At 41.6% G+C, this 21,793-nt stretch overlaps 2 protein-coding genes across 2 annotated transcripts in view; one reads left to right on the top strand and one right to left on the bottom strand.

The window, feature by feature from the left end:
* The window catches only part of LOC113019580 (protein NLRC3-like), a 30,420-nt gene that overhangs the window by 6,020 nt on the left and 2,607 nt on the right, over window positions 1–21,793 (bottom strand). Inside the window, exons 2-6 of the mRNA XM_080296194.1 lie at window positions 19,360–21,154; window positions 16,881–17,054; window positions 16,535–16,621; window positions 14,536–14,709; window positions 11,834–12,007 (exon numbers count right to left, since the gene is read on the bottom strand). Coding sequence (XP_080152320.1) covers window positions 11,834–12,007; window positions 14,536–14,709; window positions 16,535–16,621; window positions 16,881–17,054; window positions 19,360–21,154 — 2,404 coding nt within the window. The remainder of the gene's footprint in view (window positions 1–11,833; window positions 12,008–14,535; window positions 14,710–16,534; window positions 16,622–16,880; window positions 17,055–19,359; window positions 21,155–21,793) is intronic.
* LOC113032057 (uncharacterized) lies at window positions 8,139–11,273 on the top strand. Its single transcript, XM_080299432.1, has 2 exons — window positions 8,139–9,396; window positions 9,463–11,273. Exons 1-2 carry the CDS (start codon window positions 8,144–8,146, stop codon window positions 9,464–9,466), a joined length of 1,257 nt encoding a protein of 418 aa, XP_080155558.1. The 5' UTR covers window positions 8,139–8,143; the 3' UTR covers window positions 9,467–11,273.

The following is a 21,793-nucleotide window of genomic DNA, read 5'->3' on the forward strand; positions in this document are numbered from 1 at the left end:
GTCCAGACGCTTTTCTTTCCAAGCTGCTTAGACTGTTGGCTAGGTTGTTCATTTGTTTTAAGTATTTCTTTTTTTTAAAAGGTTGCATATGAAATTATCTGGCCTCGAAGATAGGCTTTTAAGGCCTCCCACATAAGAGTTAATTTCATTCCTTGGGTTTGATTTGTCTCTCAGAAATAGAGTATTTGCTCAGAGACCATTGTTTTTGGTTAAGTTGGGATGTTAAAGGTATAAATAATCCGGTTAAATGCACAAGGGTATTTATTCATTTAAAATCATTGTTGTATATCTGCAGGAAACACACCTCCGATCAAGTGAACAAATTAAACTTTAGTATTTAGCATAAAAATTTGAGGATAGATCACGTGGTGTTGCTATTCTAATTAGGAAGGGCATTCCATTTATTCCACTATCAACTGTAGCGGATACCAGAGGGAGATGTATTATTATACAGGGCAGTTTGTATAGGAAACAAGTAACTCTTTCAAATGTATAAGGACCAAACTGGGATGACCTAAATTTTATAGTACTTTTTTAAAGAACCTCCCAGATTTAACAGAGTCCCATTTGATATTGGGTGGTGACTTTAACTGTGTGCTTAATCCTCAACTTGACAGATCAAATGCAAAAGCTGACAGCAAAAGTTCTGCAATTCTTTTTGCAATCTTACACTTTTTTGACCCCTGGAGGAATAAAAATCCTACATCTAAACAATTCTCATTCTTCTCACCAGTACACTGGTCATACTCACGGATAGATTTTTTTTGTTGTAGATAATAGAATTCTTCCCAAGGTTTTAGATTGCCCATACAACTCTATCTCAGACCATAGTCCAGCTCAACTAGATGTTAATTTCTATAAATCCCCCAGTCAAAAACCCACCTAGCAGCTTCATCCTTTACTCCTAACTAAAGACTCATTCCTCAGCTTTTTTTTTTTTTTTAAAGGTTTGTCATCAGATTTGAGGTGTTACCTCCTTTGCACAGTATCACAGTATCACCTTAAAGCACTTGTTGCAGGCTGCTGAGTTTGCATCTTTTGCTGTGAAGTATAGCCAGACTTTTGATCGCTTTGCCTTGGGCATTTTTAATCTGTAACTCTGCTCTAAAATAACATATGTACCTGGGCCCGCCTACTATCCTGGCAAAGGTAAAATTATTGGCTAGAATTCTGACATCTCAGGGAAAAAAAGGCACCAAAATAAAGCACCGAAATGTGCGCTGCTTTTGGGTCTGATTTTTGACATACACCAATTTTTATGTACTGCAGGAAAAATAAAAATAAATATTATAATCCAAATTTGTAATAAAGTGTCACGATCCTGGGGCTTTTGACCCAGCGTTTTGAGTATTAATTTACATTCCTGTTATGTTTAAGCCCTTTAGGTTTTCTAAGTTAATTTTATAGTTGGTATAGTTCTTTGTTATTAGATTCCCCTTTTGTCTTCCAACCCCTGTTAAGTCACCCTTGCCCTTCATGTGGTCCACGTCTGTGTCTTGCGTTGTCAAGTTCAGGTTGTCATGTCTGTGTCTCATGTTTCCTGTTTTATTTTGAAGAGGTCTTGCGTTTCTATGGTCACTGTATTTAGTTTTACTCTTTCCCTGCGAGTTCATTATGTTCAGGTGGGTTGTGCTGTTTTGATCTTTATAGTTATTATTTCCCTAGGTTTCAGTTATGGTTATCATAGGTTTAGTTCTTGAAATATGGCTTCACTGTGTTCCATGTTGTGTCTACTGTGCCTTTCTGTACCATGTTTCAGGTTCCTATGTTCTGTCTCCCCATTTTCTCTTAAGTTTACATGTCTAGAGTTCAGTCAGTGTGTTGCCTGTTTTGCTTTGAAGGTTCGTGTCTCATGTCAGTGTTTCTAGTTTTGCTTCCCTTGTCTCATCCAGCCTGATTACTCCCAGCTGTGCTCTCCTTCTGTGTCTCATTCCCTTGTTATCCCTCAGTGTATTTAAGCCCTGTGTTTCTCTTTGTCAGTGTCGTAGTCTCCCTCATGGCCGTTTCCCTTTGTGTCAGTTTAGCCATGTCCCAGTATAGTTTTGTTATATTTTTCGCGCTATTCTGCAATAAAGCAGCTTTTTGAGTTTCATTCCTACGTAGTGAGTTGTGGGTTTGGGTCCTTCTCCTGCCTCCACACAGTCGAAACATGACAAAGCATTTCCAACAGTGTAATTTGAGTTCTAAGCATCCCAGAAAACTTATAGATATACACCAGTAACTATTTAAACTACTTAAAAGTAGTTACCAGTTTTAAAGGGTTAATCCAAATACTTAATCTGAGAACAACCAACCGCAGCAATACCACCCAGTAACAACTCAAAAAGTCACCAGTCCTGACACGTACATACCGTCCAATCAGCTCATCTCTCACCAACCAAACACACTCTCAGCATCTGCACCTGTACTTTGCTCCAACCTGTCTCTCTTTTGCAGGTATCCCAGTGTATATACTGTCCTCTTTTCCTGTGCCTGACTCCGTGTTTCCTCATCGTGAGTTTTGCATTTGGCTCAATAAACCCTCTTTTTTGTCACATTATGCCTATATGTCTTCCACCTTGGTTGTGTCGAGGAGGGAAATTATTTTACTGCTATTGTTAAATAATTGTCATTGCATTAATAATATAATTTGCAGCATGGATATTGCACTCCAAGGTTTAAACAGTGTCTCTTTCAGAAAGACTGAGTTGCAGGCTGACAGGAAGTTGTATGCAGAAAGTAGCAGGAAGTTATTTTGAGCCGCAGGCTAAGACGAGGCTTTAACAATGTAACAGATAGCTTTATCATTTTATATTAAGGTTTTAGTAGAGGTTCTTGATTAAAACATTTATTTAGTAGAAGACATACACATAGTCTCAGTGAGCTTCTGGTCTGGTAAAAGGTCAGAAGTGCAACAGGTGAATTGAGAAAGAGCATTTGAGGACGAGACACAGACAGTAGGTGAAGAGGTGACACGAAGAGCATGTGAGGTCAACACACACACACACACACACACTTTAAATTAGATTTATTTAGAGGAGAGGTTAGTTATGTTTGGCTGTAACTGCAAAATTGTCTTGGTAAAAGAGGAACCGTTTCTTGGTGTCTCGGCAAGAAAGAGGAACAAGACAAGAACTGAAAGGTAGACAGGAAGGGCTAGCCATGAAAATAGAAGATGATTTTCTAGGTAAAAAGTCATGATGATGTTGATCTGATCTATGTATAAAATGTATCTGTGACGCATGAAGGGGCGTCAGTAAACAAACCCTGATGCTATAAAATATCTGTTCATGCTTTGATTAAGTCGAAGACTACTTCCTGTCTGCGTACAGAGTTCTCTTCCCACGCGTGTATTCATTAAAATCATCGTTTGACTTCACCCGGCCGGATCGGTGTGGTTATTCTTCGATCACCTCTTGTACCCTTCCTCAATATTGAATCTTAACATTTGGGGGCTTCGTCCGGTTATTGAGGAGGGAGAGTTGGAGGTTTGGACGGAGAAATCCGGGGTCTTGGGTGGTCTGACGGGCAGACGTGAATTCCAGTGGTCTAAGTGAGTGGGCATAAGCCGGCTTATCCAAAAGGTAAGGCACTACCTGTTGAATTATTTCCAAAGTGTGCCAAATTGGATATGATAAAATTTAAGTCTACTCACTGAAGTTACTGGTGGATGTCTGTTTTGATTTTGATGAGAATGTCATGACAGTACTGAGGATTTAAAGCAGTTGGACTGCTGGTAATGATTGAATGCGGTTGGACCGTTTAGTATGTTAGGGAATCTGGTTATTTTTTGGTTATAAGGTTGGACCTGCTTCAGTCTTACACTTTGTTGGGTGTTTTATTGTTGTTCCAAAGTATTATAAATTACTCAAGAACGCCAGTTGGACTGGTAGGAAGCGCAGTGCTCAGAGGTAACGCTTGCCAATGCAAAGGACGCTTATGCATTGTCCTCGAAGAGGGATAGTCAGTTGGTCACTGTGGAGCTTGGGGCACTCCAGAATAACTAGGAGTTAGAATCTCCTTACCGTTTGGAACGGTATCTGCGCTTTTTTGGGCAGCAAAGGTTGGACCTTGGGTGTTGGACACTTTTAAATTGAGTTAGGGACTTTAGAGATGAGGCCAGAAACTGTTGGACAGATACTGGTTAATTGATTACAAAAAAGTTGGACTTTTATCGGTTAGACCGTTAACTTAAATTTTTCGAAATTCGGTAGGTGTTAAAAGGCATAAAATCTGTGCAGTTGTAAATATAAGACGTCTCTGTATTAAAAAAAGATTTCTGTGGGTCGAGTCAGCAATGCACTGACTGCCTGCTGCTATTCTTAGATGAAGAGTGTGTGTGCATGCAAATGAGGCAGCTGATGCAGAGCGCATGAGAGGACTATGCTTTCGGTTTTGTGTGTCATTCAGCTCTATAACTATTGTTTGCAAATGTGGATAAATGTCTGCAGTTAAAATGCTGGCTTAGTAAATAACAACATTGTAAATATATGAATGGTGACAGCGTTTCAAAATAGAATATAAGAATTGTTTGTGTTTAAAACCAACGGTTAGGTAAAGAAGATTTAAGGTGGATTTGAAGGCATAAACAAAAAATAAAAGGGTTACAGTCTGCAAGGGTTGTTAATTCATGAGCTGACTGGATGCAGAGTAAGTGGAGTGGTCATCCTGAGAGGATTGAATGATGCTCTAACTCTGTGGTCAAGTCAGACATAGGCTTTAAGCAACCATGAGCCACTAATAAGCGTGACAGATTAATGAGTATGTGTAAATTGAACTTGTTAAATAGTTTTGATAGGAGTAACTCAATGAGCACGCAATAAAGTGGACTTTTTAGGGGCAGTTTATCACTGACACCATAAAAAGCAACTTAATTAGTAGTTCAATAACAAATTGTAAAGATAACCTTTGTTATTTGATAAGAGAGAGAAAATTCAGGTTACATATAGTGAATAAATAAGGAAATGTTAATCTCTGCGTCATTCCACACTGAAATTTCAATTGTAGGGGATCATTTGGAGGTGAATTGTGTAGGACACGGGGAGACAGAAGAATCTCCCCATGAGTTTTCAGTGTGCATAGAAATTGAGGAGGCTGAACTGGAAGCCTGCCTGGGTCGTTGTTTTTGTTTATTTGAGGGTCTGCTGGAAGTTTGTGAAAACGACCACCTTGATATGTGGGAGCCTTCTCGGGCAGCGATTTTTTTGTTAGACCTGTGGCAGGCTGTGCAACATGGAGAAAGCTTTGACATAATGTCATAAAGGTGATTTCTTGGTTTTAGACTTATTAGTACGGGACAAGTTGAGGGACCCTTGAGGGTGTGTTGCTGTAAAGTATATAAGGGACGCGCAGCGCCGTTAATGGGTTTAAAATAAATGAAAAAACACTAATCCGAGGAACTATTGGAGAGGTAAGTATACGGAGGTGAGCGCGTTGCGCATAAGGGTTGCTGGTGTCATATATTAACACTTTGAGGGCGAATAATTTTGATTGAGTGTCAACGCTTGAGAACGCGAGGACAGCGTCTAAAGTGCTGGGTTAAACCTTGTGTATCACCGAGCAGGGGAAGAGGAGCCAGTGGTTGCGAGAACAGCGAGACGAAGACTGAAACCGAAAGTTAGGCGTGTCTGGGTGACCTAGACCAAGAAGGTGGAGTCGACCAACGCCATTGGAAGAGGTAAGTCTGTGTTTCAGAGAATGGCTGACAGATCGGGTGCGACACCTAGTAGGAAAAGGGGATGCAAACCTCTGAAGGATCAGCTCGAACAGCTTAAGAAAGCTGTTCGCTTGGCTTCCCCTGGAGTATCAAAATCAGCAGAGAAAGAGTGCCAAGCGATGGAGGTTGAGGTAAGTAAACCTATTATATCCCAACAGAAAGGGCTGGGTGATAAAATACCTCTGAGCTTGGTGTTAAAAACTGAAGGAGAAGTGTATGGACAAATGCATGAGGCCCTACGTGCGTCCATAGAGGCATTAACGGCATTGGAGGTTATAAAGCAGAGAGTAATGCAGGGAGGGCCAGAAGAGGAGAATGAAGACCGTGCGACGTCATCAGAAGAAGACGATGAGGAGGACGAAGATGGAGGAGCTGAACCCCAACCAAGTACAAGCCTAATTTTGAGGAAAAGAAGTGTGAAGAGAGACCAAGCACAGAGACAGCCCATATTTAAGAGCTCAAAGGGGAAAGGAAAGTTGAGGAAGAGTAGAAGAGTGAGTTTTGAACAAGGAGCTCCTGACCCTGGTTTAAGTCTGCCTCTAATAGCAGGTCCAAAGAACGAACCAGTTTATCGCGCCTATAAGGTGAGAGATTTGGAAGCATTGGTTAAACAACTTCCACCAATAACCAAGGGAGAACATTGGGAAGGAGGGCGAAAGTAGAGCGTGGTTTCGTTCGGCAGTGCTGGCAGGGCTGCCCAATCAGGTTGCAGTTGACTTGGAAAAGAACCCAGATTTTGCCGTTGCAGACTCGGTGCAGTGGGAGAGACATGTGACCCACAGACTTCAGCAGGAACAGGATTTGGCAAACAAACAAAAGAAAGAGTTAGATGAAGTACAGGCGCAGCTGCTTAGGCTGCAGCTGGGTGAGGCTCGCTAAAAATATAATGCGAAGAAAAAAGAACCGAAAGAACTAAATAAGACTATAATGGTGGCAAGGCCTCAGCCCGATCCTGTGCCTGACTGGCCAGATCAGGATCCGGGTCTCTACCCTGATGACCGTTGGCCCGCCAATGCACCAAGGCAGCGTCAACCCGTAGGGAATTGGGGGACCGGTGGACCGCAGAGAGGGCGTGGTGGATCCGTGAGGGGAGGACAAAGGGCTCGGAATCCGGGGAATCCTGGCAGAGTGTCTTGGACTGCGTGTCTGAGATGTGGAGCAGAAGGACACTGGGCCCGAGATTGCCCTGAACCGCCGCAGAACTATCAGGGGCGAGGCTATCAATCCCAGGCACGAGGAGGCCCAAGACAAAGAGCTGCTTACAGGGGAGCACATCAAGCTCCAAACCCGAATGCAGCACCAGCCCCCCAGTACCCAGTAGCCGACTGGGGCTGGGAGGGGGAGCAATACTGATGGAGCCCGGAGAAACTGAACAGCGTGGGGACGGCAGAACCTATGCTGTCAATGATGATGATCCAGCATTGACACAGCTGGGAAAACAGACTTTGAAGCACCAATATGTGGTGTCCTCACAGGTGCCTGGAAAATCTCATGGGCAGGGACCTGCTTGTGAAACTGGGATCACCTTCAAAGACTCAATATCTAGTCCAGAACTCTGAACAACCCACTGCCGAAATCTACTGGGGGAGGCTAGTGGAAGAAGGCATTTTGAGACATTATCAGCTATGGAAACCCTGGGTAATGAGCCTGGCCGTCTATTCCCCTCCGCGAGATCCTTTCCACGTTACACTCTTTTATGATAGGGAAGATAACGATATCTATTGGGAACAGTTCCAGTCTGATCTTGAGGGACAGACGTGGAATGTGCAAACACATAACATTTATGTTGGACCAGAAGGTGTGGCCGCGGCTGTGAAATTTACTGATGAACAACTGCCTTGATACAATGTGGGAGAGGATTCAGCCCCTAACATTACATTGGCGGTCCACGAGGGTCATGGGCCAAGAGATCTGGGACCAATGGTCAAGCGGGCGCTGGACAACGCATGCTGGCAAGGCACCCAAATTCCAAACGTCTGGTATGCACCAAAATGTAAAATATATCGCATAACTTGTTTGTCCAACGATGCAGTGATCTTAGAACATAAAGAAATCTCCAGAATACATGGCAGGGAAAGAATGGATCATCCTGATGCAGTAGCTGAGCTCTCAAAATTGCCTGGTACTTTGTGGTCCGCAGGGCCCACAGATGTGGGTCTAGCTAACTGTTCGCCTGTCCTGTTCCGGCTGAAGTATGACATACCATTTAACAGACCATAATAGAAGCACAAAACTGAAGACCAAAAGTGGTTCACATGTATTGACCTAGCGAATGCATTCTTTTGTCTCCCACTGCACGAGTCACTCAGAGACATTTTCTCATTCACATACAGAGGCCGCAAATTTAGGTACACACGCCTACCACAAGGCTTTGCACTCTCACCAGGAATTTTTAATCAGGTGTTGAAAGAGACATTGTCCCCATGTCAACTGCCAGGGGATGTACTTATGTATGTCAGCATAAGATTAAATTCAACAGAAGCAAGGCATCCCACATGCACACAACACGCAGCAGGAGTAGCAAAGATAATTCAGAAAACAGCACATATAGTGAGGGAACACCCACTGAAAGTGCTTACTACACACAGTGTAGTGGCCTATGTGAACTCACAGGCATTCACAATGACTCCACTGACGCAACAAAGGTTCAGCAAAATTTTAGAGGCGCCAAATCTGATATTCACACATGAAGGAATAAATATGGCAGACCTAATGGGGTCAGGAGAACCACATGACTGTATTAAGAAAGCCCAGGTTGAAGGAAAAATCGAGGGACAACAGTCGGCCCAGAGAGCTGAAGTGATAGCCCTAACTCGAGCCCTGAGGTTGGCTAAAAACATGAGAGTGAACATCTACACTGACTCAGCATATGCGTTTGGAGCAGCTCATGTGGAACTGGCTCAGTGGAAGAGAGCCGGGTTCAGAACGGCCACTAATGCACCCATCTGTCACAAAAAGGCCCTGGAGGACCCAGACGAGGTAAGTATTATAAAATGCAAAGGCCACTCACAAGCAGACAGTATGGTGGCAAGAGGAAATCAGAAAGCTGACGAAGCCGCAAAGGAAGCAGCGGGCTACAAAGGACAGAGACAACTGGTGCAGGTAACCCCAGAAGAGGAGGGTAGCACTAACAGCATGGGAGAAGTTAGACAGGCTCAGGAGGAGACATCCCCAGAGGAAAAGGGGGTGTGGGAAAACAAAGGAGCCTGGCAAGATGGCGGTTTGTGGAGGGGGCCAGATGGGCGTCCCGCTTTAACGGTCAAAATGGCGGAACAAAAGGTGAATGAGGCTCACGGGCTTGGTCACGTGGGAGTGAAACAGATGGAGAGAAATTTGTGCCGATGGTGGCATCCTGATTTGAGAAGGATGATACTGGAAAAGGCCAGAACGTGCCTAATTTGTGGGGCACACAACCCAAAGCCAGCAGTAAGACCTGAAGCTGGTAAGGTTCTCATGCCAGGAAGGCCAGGAGAAGAGGTCGTGATTGATTATACCGACATGATTGATACAGGCCCAGGTGGGGTGAGGTATTTGTTGGTGTGTGTGGATGTTTTGACTGGATGGCCCGAAGCATGGGCGACCAAATGTGAAGACGCGAAAAGCGTGATTAAGTGCTTAATCATTACATTCCAAGGCATGGGTTTCCCAAGAGAATTAGATCAGACAATGGTACTCACTTCAAGAATAAAGATTTGCAAGAGGTAGAGAGGATGTTGGGAATGCAACATAAGTTCGGGACGGTCTTTCATCCTCAATCTCAAGGAAAGGTAGAGAGGATGAACCTAAATTTGAAAAACAAGTTGGCTAAAATTTGTGCAGACAGGGCTAAATTGGGTCGCAGCCCTGCCCATTGCTTTGATGACCATAAGATGTTTATGATGATGTTAACTTTGTATTTCAGGTGCAGTTATAACTATTTTATACATATTGCATTTTGTGCTTTTAAAGGAGTTGTGGCTCAAATTTGTCTCTGGAGGGTCACGAGCCTTTGGCTAGCGCTATGATTAGCCAATCTACTGTGAGGATAATATGAGTTCATGAAGGATTGCACACGCTTACAGACACAGAGTTAAGAAACACACATGACAGTATTGATTCCAGGCAAAAGGCCTTAAATTCATTTAGCTTTTAACTGAACTTAAAGAAGGACCAAAGAGGAAGGAAAGCATATATTTTGGTTAAGTCTGATACATTAGAATTAGAAGGTATTGTTACATTAAGGGAGCAAAATGAAATAAAAAGGTTATACCAAAACAGGTGATAACATAGGAAATGTGAGGTTTTAAAATGAAGTTAGTGTTAACACATAGGAGTTGTTTCAAGGCAGCATTTAGCTATGATGAAATGTATACAGGAGTAATTGCTTATATGCTTAAACTTAATTGATTGAAGTGGTTGTTTTCTTTTGGAGTAGATTAACTTGCAGCAGCGACAACTTGTGCATAGGATGTTGATGATCAGATAAGGGAAAGTAGAGCGAGCAACTGGACGTGAAACCAGCGCTTAAAAGAATTTTAAAGTGATGAGTAACGTTGAAGAGTATACATAAATACAAGTCAATAAGTTAAGAAGATAATTAGGATCAGGCTTTTAATTAAAGAGTCCCAGATAGGATAAGTTAGGGAGATGCAAGAAAAGGTGTTTTGTTTCCTTTGCAGAAGATCTCGGCGACCACAGGAGGGGCGAGGATCCTGGAGATCTCGAGGTTCGAGACCACCAGAGAAGGGTCTGCCTGAGGACACAATGTATTGTGACCTCTGGTGTTCCAGAGGTCAAAAGGGGGAGTGTCGAGGAGGGAAATTATTTTACTGCTATTGTTAAATAATTGTCATTGCATTAATAATATAATTTGCAGCATGGATATTGCACTCCAAGGTTTAAACAGTGTCTCTTTCAGAAAGACTGAGTTGCAGGCTGACAGGAAGTTGTATGCAGAAAGTAGCAGGAAGTTATTTTGAGCCGCAGGCTAAGACGAGGCTTTAACAATGTAACAGATAGCTTTATCATTTTATATTAAGGTTTTAGTAGAGGTTCTTGATTAAAACATTTATTTAGTAGAAGACATACACATAGTCTCAGTGAGCTTCTGGTCTGGTAAAAGGTCAGAAGTGCAACAGGTGAATTGAGAAAGAGCATTTGAGGACGAGACACAGACAGTAGGTGAAGAGGTGACACGAAGAGCATGTGAGGTCAACACACACACACACACACACACTTTAAATTAGATTTATTTAGAGGAGAGGTTAGTTATGTTTGGCTGTAACTGCAAAATTGTCTTGGTAAAAGAGGAACCGTTTCTTGGTGTCTCGGCAAGAAAGAGGAACAAGACAAGAACTGAAAGGTAGACAGGAAGGGCTAGCCATGAAAATAGAAGATGATTTTCTAGGTAAAAAGTCATGATGATGTTGATCTGATCTATGTATAAAATGTATCTGTGACGCATGAAGGGGCGTCAGTAAACAAACCCTGATGCTATAAAATATCTGTTCATGCTTTGATTAAGTCGAAGACTACTTCCTGTCTGCGTACAGAGTTCTCTTCCCACGCGTGTATTCATTAAAATCATCGTTTGACTTCACCCGGCCGGATCGGTGTGGTTATTCTTCGATCACCTCTTGTACCCTTCCTCAATATTGAATCTTAACAGTTGTCTCTAAATTTGTTTATCTACTGGATTGTTTTTGTTCCATTATTGCATAATGTGTGTTGGCTTTTCAAAGCAAATTGTGACCTTTGTATTTGAAAAGCACTAAAATACATTAATACAGTTACATATCTGTGCATTTAATGGCAAGCAGCTTTTAAATGTTATGAAAAGATCTCCCTGTAGTTGAGAGTTTGTACCACAGCCTTTTCTTTTAATAAATCTAAGATAACAGTTTCCCCTGCTTACAGTGGTTGTTGTATCTAGGATAAATATTAATTGTTGCTCTCTGAATAGAACAATTAATATAATCCACACTAAATATACCGAGATATCCATAACTTTTTCCTGGAAAACTTCTCTCTGAAAACCTCTTACATTAGTATGCCTTATTGATTTGTTCATGTCACATCTGCAGGAAACAAACAGGAAGTGAGTGAAGGACAGAGAAATGTTTCCAGCTCTTCCTCCTCTATCAGACATTCTCTCCATACCTGAGAGTGTCCAGTCTCCAGCATGGATCCTTCAGTACAGCCGACAGCAGCTTCATTCCTAAGCGGCCTGGATGATTGTAGCTCAGGTCCAGCTCTCTCAGATGGGAGGGGTTGGAGCTCAGAGCTAAGGCCAGAGAAGTACAGCCTTCCTTTGTGATCAGACAGCCTGACAGACTACAGACACACAAAACAACAATCCATCTGTCAACAATAATTTTCTGTTTGTCATATACAAAAACATCTATCCATTTACATGCATTAAATTTAACTTTATTTATAAGTGGAATTCCCAACAGACAACAGCTGTTTAACAGTGTAAGGTAACAGCCTACAATATTAGAGAGAAACCCCCAACTATCAGACTATATCCTCTGATCAGCATCACCGTTGGGTGACGGTGGGAAGGAAGAACTCCCATTGACACAAAGAGCATCCCAGTTAGAACAGGCTCCAGGAGGAGCATCTACCATGACTGGTTGCCAGGTGAGGGGAAAGAGAAGAGATGATCTCAGTGAGACAAGAACAAAACACAAACTAAGAAAAAAGAAGAAAAAGTTTAAGGACATGCAGTAGTGGCACATAAAAGCATCAGAAATGAAAAGAGAGGAGTGCAGAAGAAAGCAGAGTATCTTGGGAGGTCAACCAACAGCCTGAGCATATAGCAGCATAACTAAGAGATGATTCAGAGAGACAAACCTCCACCTTTGGACAATTTAGAATGAGTATTCTATGAGTATTCTAACCCCTCCAAGTGCATGCCGACTGGATCTGACCCAACAAAAACACTTTTAGCCATTACTCTTTGTGCTAAGAGAGGAAATAGAATGGAAATTAGCCATGTGACATGATGTAAAGAGCATGGTTGGTTGACAGCTACAGAGCTGCTGTTTGAATGTCTTGCCTTCCAGCGCTGAGGAGACCTTTAACAGAATTATTTGCGCTGTACATCTAGCCTTGGCATGTTGTCATGTATTGGAGTAATACAGAAGGCAGAGTGACTGAACCTCTAATTAATCTGATGTAATAAAGTGCAGAATAAAACTAAAGAAAGGACTATGTCTTTTAAAATGTCCATTTGGCCCCATCAGGCCTTAACTTAACAAAAAAGTTATCAATAGTTCTTTTCATCTTTTCTTATTACCCACAGCTACATCCACTTCTGCCAGGCCTAGGCTACTCACTAGGGCTGGGTATCATCACTGATTTCCACAATCCATTCGATTCGATTCAATTTTGCCTCAGACAGTCAGAAATAATATCATTCTGATCATTTATCAGTACTGACACTTGTGAGACTTTATAGGAGGTGTGAGCATCACAGCAGATGCCTTTGTGTCAAAGAAACTGAGGATAAAACACAGAACATGAAGATTTTCCTGACTTGGCTTTTTATAGCAGATAACCTTAAAAATATTCTGCAATTTAACGTAATTTTAAAAAAGTTTACATTTTGTCAGTATATTTTTGTCCGAGGTCACTTAAGTAAGAAAAAAAAAAGAAAAGAAAGAAAGTCACCAACAGCGCTGTAAACAATGGTAGACTGATGGGTAATGAGCGAATGAATAATGCAAAAATTAAGATCTGAGATGAGAAACTGTTCGTGAAATACACAGAGACAGAGAGCTGTGCATGAAGTGTTATTTTCTTGTGGTGGAAGCAAAACAGCAAAATTAAGAGTAGTTTAATGACGATATTTATCAAATGTGAAGTGTAGTTTCGATCTTCTTTTCTTGCTGGATGTAAACACAAAGCTCAGACCCGACGCCTTAGAATCAGTAAGCTGTCGGCTTTCAGCTTCGTCGGCTTGTCCAGCACGGGAAGTCGTGTGAGAAAGACGAGAAAGAGAAACCTGATTCTGAGGTGACGTGTCCACTCTGTGTTTACGTCTTAGTGTGGAATCCGTTTATCTGTTCTTATTTGCTGTTTGGTGGTTGTTGAAAAAGTTTTTGAGCCTCATCTCTTTATTCAAGCTACTCACCTCTCTCTATCCACCTGCACTTCAACTAGACCACATCCAATCAGAGAGGTCCCGCCCCTGATTATCTGTAATTGGTTTAGACCACGATAGGAATGTAATGTGTGTCGTTGACCACACAGAGACTTTCAGAGTTGAAGAATTTTCTTTTTTCTTTTTTTACTCAAACAGTTGGTCGCAACGGTGCGTCCTAGGAGTATTTTAGTCGGACCATTAACAAATTTGGTTGCATTTGTTAATGGTCCCATTTCCGCTGCTTGTATCCGCGATCTCGTTCTTTCGGTCACTACCCACAGCTCGCTACCATAGGCGACGGTAGGGACATAGATCGACTGGTAAATTGAGAGCTTCGCTTTTACATTCAGCTCACTCTTCACTATAACAGACCGGTACAGCCACTGCACCAATCCGTCTGTCGAGCTCCTGCTGCCTTCTACCCCCACTCGTGAAGAAGGCCCCCGAGATACTTAAACTCCTCCACCCCAAAAGAAACCTCAACATGTAATTTGGTCATGTTCGGCCTACCAGTATAAAAGGAAATTGGTATCTTTTGTACACAAAATGACTATATATAAGTTTATTAGTGCATGAAGTAATTTTTGGAATCCAAACAAACAAATAAAAACTGTCACACATTAAAAAAAAACCTCTTAACAATTCTTATATTTGTGCAACAATAATAAATCACATTTTAAATGATCATCTGTGGAAAGCTTTGATTCTTGACCTGAGAGTTTCAAGGTTACATTGTGGACTCTCCACTGCAACAGACAAAAGCTTGACTCCTGAATCCTGCAGGTTGGTGTTACACAGGTCCAGCTCTCTCAGAATAGAGGACTGGGAGGTGAGAATTGAGGAAAGAGTTTCACAGCTTGTCTCTGAGAGGTTACAAAGACTCATTCTGAAAATGAAAAAACAAAACAAAAAACAAAACAAAAAAACAAACAAACACTGGTGTTAACTTATAATCAGTGTGGAGCTATTATCAAAATTTAATACCCTTTTTTCAATAATACTTCAGGAAACAAAAACTGGCTTTTTTAGTGACTTGCAAAAGTATTCGGCCCCCTTTTCCACATTTTTTCACATTACAGCCACAAACATGAATCAATTTTATTGGAATTCCACACTACATGATTCCATTCTTTTCTTTTTTTTTTTTTTTTTTTTTTTTTTACAAATGTTAGATATTATTTTATGCCATGTTAGACCCCTAATTAAAGATTGTGAATTATTATGTAGTTTTAGTTTGCATTATTCTCCTGAATTAGAAGAAGCTGATAACTATTGCATTTGTTAAACTGATTTGCATTACATTAGACTGCTGATTTAGTGTGAATGAATGATATTGTTTAGGATGCATTATACTGCTGAGTTATAAGAAATACTGTTCGCAGAAAGTCATCGCCTTATTTGTCTGATTAGAAGAGAACATGCTGGAGTTTTCTGCCCCATCTCAGCAGGAGCAGATAAACAGGGAGCCAAGGTCGTAGCTTAGGCGCCGTGTGAGAGAAAAGCATGTGAATGTTTAGGCTTTTATGATAAGGTGGGGGCACCAGAGGCTATAAGAGTTTGATCAATGCTCCACCATTTTGAGATCTGAGGCTGTCTGCATCAGTGTCCATCTCCCACGCGTGTGATAATTAAAATCATCGTTTGACTTAACCCGGCCGGACCAGTGTTGTTATTGTGGTTTTTCCTCTTGTATCCATCCCCAATATTTGAACTCGTAACACAAATAAATAACTGCAAAGTGGGGTGTGCGTAATTATTCAGCCCCCTTTGGACTGAGTGCAGTCAGTTGCCCATAGACATTGCCTGATGAGTGCCAAAGACTAAATAGAGTGCACCTGTGTGTAATCTAATGTCAGTGCTAATGTAATCTAATATAAGTACAAATACAGCTGCTCTAAGATGGCCTCAGAAGTTGTTGTCTAAGAGAATATTGGGAGCAACAACACCATGAAGTGGAAAGTACACACCAGACAGGTCAGGGATAAAGTTATTGAGAAATTTAAAGCAGGCTTAGGCTACAAAAAGATTTCCCAAGCCTCTACTCAATTTTATTTATATAGAGCCAAATCACAACAAAAGTCACCTCAAGGCGAACATCCCATGGAGCACTGTTCAAGCAATCAATCAGAAATGGAAGGAGTATGGCACAACTGTAAACCCACCAAGACAAGGCTGTTCACCTAAACTCACAGGCCTAACAAGGAGAGCGCTGATCAGAACTGCAGCCAAGAGGCCCGTGGTGACTCTGTGAATCTATGGCAAGATTTGAAAACTGCTGTTCACAAACACTGCCCATCTAATCTGACTGAGCTGGAGCTGTTTTGCAAAGAAGAATGGGCCAGAATTTCAGTCTCTAGATGTGCAAGGCTGGTAGAGACAGACCCTAAAAGACTGGCAGCTGTAATTGGAGCAAAAGGTGGTTCTACAAAGTATTGACTCAGGGGGCTGAATAATTACACACACCCCACTTTTTAGTATTTTATTTGTAAAAAATGTTTGGAATCATGTATGATTTTCGTTCCACTTCTCACGTGTACACCTCTTTGTATTGGTCTTTCACATGTAATTCAAATAAAATTGATTCCTGTTTGTGGCTGTAATGTGACAAAATGTCAATACGTTCAAGGGGGCTGAATACTTTTGCAAGCTACTTGTACATCAAGAAATGAATGAACTTTAATTGGTTAATTCTGAAAACCTCTTTATCTGACCTCAGAGTAGACAGCTTGCAGTTTAGATTCTTCAATCCAGCAGAAAACGTTTCACAGCTCATCTCTGAGAGGTTACAGAGACTCAGTCTGAAAAGGAAAACATGAACAATTAAACAACACTCATGTTAAACTGTAATAAGGGTGTAGTGAGGAGCTACTATGTTTAGCAATGTCTTTTAGAGAATCTCTAATGTCTGGGGTTAAACAGGTTAAAAATGCAACAGTTTTACTAAGACATATTACAATGTGATTAAAAATTTATGGGCTACAAGTTTTTAACTGTTTAATTTTATCAGTTGAAAACAAAAGAAAAACAATAACAAAAACTGAGTATAACTGATCTGACCTGAGAGTATTCAGTTTACAATGTGGACTCTCTATTGCTGCAGACAGAAGCTTCACGCCTGAATGATTTAGGCTGTTGATACTCAGGTCCAGCTCTCTCAAACTAGAAGACTGGGAGCTGAGAACTGAGGACAGAGCTTGACAACTTTCTTCTGACAGTTTACAGACACTCAGCCTAAATAAAAGAACAAAAGATGACATTTGTGACATTTGTTCAACCTTGAAAAGAAAAATAAATATACTGGAGGGCACTACAAGACATGGTTAATTAAAAATTTCTAAATATAAGTGTTAAATGGAAGAAAACCCTTTAACTTTTCTTAATACAAGCATAACTACAACCCTTTATTGGAATGTAATTTAATGACAGGCTTGTAGATTTAGTAATAAAAGTATACCAGTATGTATTACAATACTTTTTGGTCACTTCCTAATTCTAATGTCTGTCATAACTGTTGGTCGATGCAACTCAACATTATCCGTACTTGTCACATACTGAACCTTTTTTTATAATATGCTTGTTTCAGGAAGCATTCCATCTTTATGAGCTCCATCTCCTCCACCCTCTGCTTATAAAATTTTGAATACAAACTTTAAGTCTCGTAGAAGAAATAATTTCTGGCCCCTGGATGCAAGCAAGATCTTCTGATTCCTGACTGTGAAATATAATAGCGGAGGTCTTCAAAAGTTGATTCTGTTCATCTGGACGTAGCATTTTCAGTGGGAGAAACATTTTGTCACTCATCCAAGTGACTTCTTCAGTCTCAGCTGACTGCAGGTTTCCCCAATCTTATAAACCGTACGTTTGCATAATGACTAAAACCAGGCCACTGAGGGAACAATGGGCTGGGAGGTCAGTTCCTTAATCTTAATTATGCAAATTCTCATGACCATTGATCAACAACCACTGACAAAACGCACCGATCAAAGACCACTGATCAATGGCCATGAGTATAGAGAGTCAGTATGGTTTACCAAAAATACATAAACAGGGTGCACCTTTAAGATCGATTGTCTGCATGATCAACTCACTCACCTATAACATCTCCCAAATTTCTGGCTTCGATCCTCAACCCGCTGGTGTGCAGCTCTGAACACCACATCACTTCACTTTACTTGCATCCCAATCACGGAAAAGTTGGAGGTAGTCTGTAAGAGATTACAGGATGACACCAACCTCAGCAACAGGATCACTCTCAGCTTCGTTCAAGTGTGTTTGCTTTTGGAGCTGTGTCTTCATTCCAACTACTTAACATACAAGGGTCAGTTCTACAGGCAGAAACATGGGTGTGCCATGGGCTCCCCAGTTTCACTCATCATGGCCAATTTGTACTTGGAAGAAGTGGAAAAGAGGGCTTTGCTATCCTACCCTGGAACACCACCAAGCCATTGATTCAGATATGTGGATGACACCTGGGTGAAAAATCAAATCTCAGGATTTTCCGCAATTCACGGATCACATTAATAATAATAATAATAATGGATTGGATTTATATAGCGCTTTTCAAGGCACCCAAAGCGCTTTACAATGCCACTATTCATTCACACACTGGTGGAGGTAAGCTACGGTTGTAGCCACAGCTGCCCTGGGGCAGACTGACAGAAGTGAGGCTGCCATATCGCACCATCAGCCCCTCTGGCCAACACCAGTAGGCGGTAGGGTAAAGTGTCTTGCCCAAGGACACAACGACCAGGACAGAGAGCCCGGGGATTGAACCGGTGACCTTCCGGTTACAGATACGCTTCCCAACCCCCTGAGCCACAGGAGTGACCGTGGCTCAGGGTGGACTGACATATCAAATTCACCAGGGAGGATATGAAAAGCGGCAGGTTGGCCTTCTTAGACTGTGAGATTTCCATCAGTAATGGGGGACATCTAAAAGCTGACGTGTACCGTAAACCTACACATACGGATCAGTATTTAAGGTTTGACTCTCATCATCCACTGGAGCACAAACTGGGTGTCATTAGGACGCTACAACAAAGAGCGAACACCATCCCCACTAACACAGCGGAAACCTGCAGTAAGCTGAGACTGAAAAAGTCACTTGGATGAATGACGAAATGTTTCTCCCACTGAAAACGCTACGTCCAGATGAACAGAATAAACTTTTGGAGATTTAATTTTCTGGATGATCGAGAATCCATCAAGACATAATAGTGGAGGGCACAATTCTAACAACAGCGTAATTCTAGTTGTTTAATGTGAGTATCAGCGTACTTATAAGAATAATTGAATAAAACAGTGTTCATGTTAAAAGATGGATGTAAAGGCGATGAGCTGAAATGCTGACATAAGTGGAACGTCTTTGCTTTCTGAAATTGATCATTTATAATGTCATTTATAATACAATTTTTAAAAAGATTTTGAATGCTGCAGAACCCATCACAGTTTTTGGATTTGTTAATTGCTAACCTGATTTTTTTGTTAAGTAGAATCAACATTTCAAAACTAAAGCTATGATCACATATTTACTTACAGAGCTTGGTTGGAGGCTTTGACCACTGGCAGCAGCCTCAGAAGAGCCTCCTCTGAAGCAGAGTATTTCTTCAGGTCAAACACATCCAGATCTTCTTCTGATGACAGTAAGATGAAGACCAGAGCTGACCACTGAGCAGGAGACAGATAATTTGCGGAGAGAAGTCCTGTACTCATGCGCTGTTGGATCTCCTCCACTAGAGAACAGTCATTCAGTTCATTCAGACAGTGGAACAGATTGATGCTTTTCTCTGCAGACAGATTCTCACTGAGCTTCTCCTTGATGTACTGGACTGTTTTCTTATTGGACTGTGAGTTACTTCCTGTCTGTGTCAGCAGACCTCGTAGAAGAGTTTGACTGGTCTGCAGTGAAAGACCCAGGAGGAAGCGGAGGAACAAGTCCAGGTGTCCATTTGGACTCTGTAAGGCCTTGTTCACAGCAGTCTGGTAGAAGTGTTTCTCTGAATATTCTTTCATTTCAGACTTCAGGGAGGTTGTTTGTTCATCTTCCAGCAGATTGAGTCCAGAGTTGATGAAGGTCAGATGGACATGAAGAGCAGCCAGAAACTCCTGAACACTCAGATGGATGAAGCAGAACACCTTGTCCTGGTACAATCCTCTCTCTTCTTTAAAGATCTGTGTGAACACTCCTGAGTACACTGAGGCTGCTCTGATATCGATGCCACACTCTGTCAGGTCAGATTCATAGAAGATCAGGTTTCCTTTCTGCAGCTGATCAAAAGCCAGTTTTCCCAGAGACTCAATCATCTTCCTGCTCTCTGGACTCCAGTGTGGATCTGTCTCGGCTCCTCCATCATACTTGACCTTCTTCACTTTGGCCTGAACCACCAGGAAGTGGATGTACATCTCAGTCAGGGTCTTGGGCAGCTGTCCTCCCTCTCTGGTTTCCAGCACATCCTCCAGAACTGTAGCAGTGATCCAGCAGAAGACTGGGATGTGGCACATGATGTGGAGGCTTCGTGATGTCTTGATGTGGGAGATGATCCTGCTGGCCTGCTCCTCATCTCTGAATCTCTTCCTGAAGTACTCCTCCTTCTGTGGGTCAATGAACCCTCTGATCTCTGTCACTCTGCCAACACACTGTGGATGGATCTGATTGGCTGCTGCAGGTCGTGTGGTTATCCAGAGGCGAGCAGAGGGAAGCAGTTTCCCCCTGATGAGGTTTATCAGCAGCGCATCCACTGAGGTGGACTTTCTAGGGTCAGTTAGGATTGTAGTTTTGTGGAAGTCCAGAGGAGGTCGACACTCATCCAGACCATCAAAGATGAACACAACCTGGAAGTCTTCAAAGCTGCAGATTCCTGCTTCTTTGGTTTCAGTAAAGAAGTGATGAACAAGTCCCACCAAGCTGAACTTTTCCTCTTTCAGCACATTCAGCTCTCTGAAAGTGAATGGAAATATGAACTGGATGTCCTGGTTGGCTTTGTCTTCAGCCCAGTCCAGGGTGTATTTCTGTGTTAAGACTGTTTTCCCAATGCCAGCCACTCCCTTTGTCAGCACTGTTCTGATTGGTTTATTTCTTTCAGATGAGGCTTTAAAGATGTCTTCTTGTCTTATTGTTGTTTCTGGTCTGTCTGGTTTCCTGGATGCTGTTTCAATCTGTATGACCTCATGTTCATTATTGACCTCTGCAGTCCCTCCCTCTGTGATGTAGAGCTCTGTGTAGATCTGATTCAGAAGGGTTGGGTTTCCTGCTTTAGCGATGCCCTCAAACACACACTGGAACTGCTCTACCAGGTTAGACTTGAATTTAAGCTGACAGTTTTGAAGAGCCTCTGAATTTGAAACAGAAGATGATATGATTGGCCAATTGCGGTTTATGTAGTGTGAATAACTTCATTTATTTGCCTCTTGGTAACTTTTGTTTAGATCTCATCAGATATTTAGGACTTTTTGAACTATGGTCCAAAAACTTCTATTTTTAATCATTTTAATTTATTTAACATTAAATTGCAAGAACAGACACCCCAATGTGCTTTATATTGTGAAGTAAAGACTACAATAATATAGAGAAAACTCCAAAATTCAAAGGACCCCAGTGATTTGATGAAAGTGGTCTGATCATTTAGTAATTAATCCTTTACATAGGTTTTTTTTTTTTTTTTTACATTTTGTAAAGTACATTCTGCTTAATCAGTGGGAAATTTGTAGTATATCATTTATTTTTTTAAGAATTTCGGGGTGTGCTAGCTAAGCTTGACCTTCAGATAAGCATACCCATGTTTCAGCTGTCTCAGCCTGACACTCTCTGACTCAAGGTGTGAAGTTGTTAGTCACTTCTTGTTCTCATTCAGTAAATATACAGGTAGAAATGTCATAGAATTTGAGATTGTGTTCTACACTGCTGAAGAACAATCATATAGAGTAGGCTCAGATGGTATCCATATCCCCCCTTCACTTTTTTCACTTTTCTT

Source organism: Astatotilapia calliptera, chromosome 3 (genome assembly GCF_964374335.1).
Source record: "Astatotilapia calliptera chromosome 3, fAstCal68.1, whole genome shotgun sequence".
NCBI lineage: Eukaryota > Metazoa > Chordata > Actinopteri > Cichliformes > Cichlidae > Astatotilapia > Astatotilapia calliptera.

Bases quoted from the DNA above. Each gene is read 5' to 3' on its own strand.
- LOC113032057 (XM_080299432.1), top strand. From the start codon at position 8,144: ATGTATGTCAGCATAAGATTAAATTCAACAGAAGCAAGGCATCCCACA.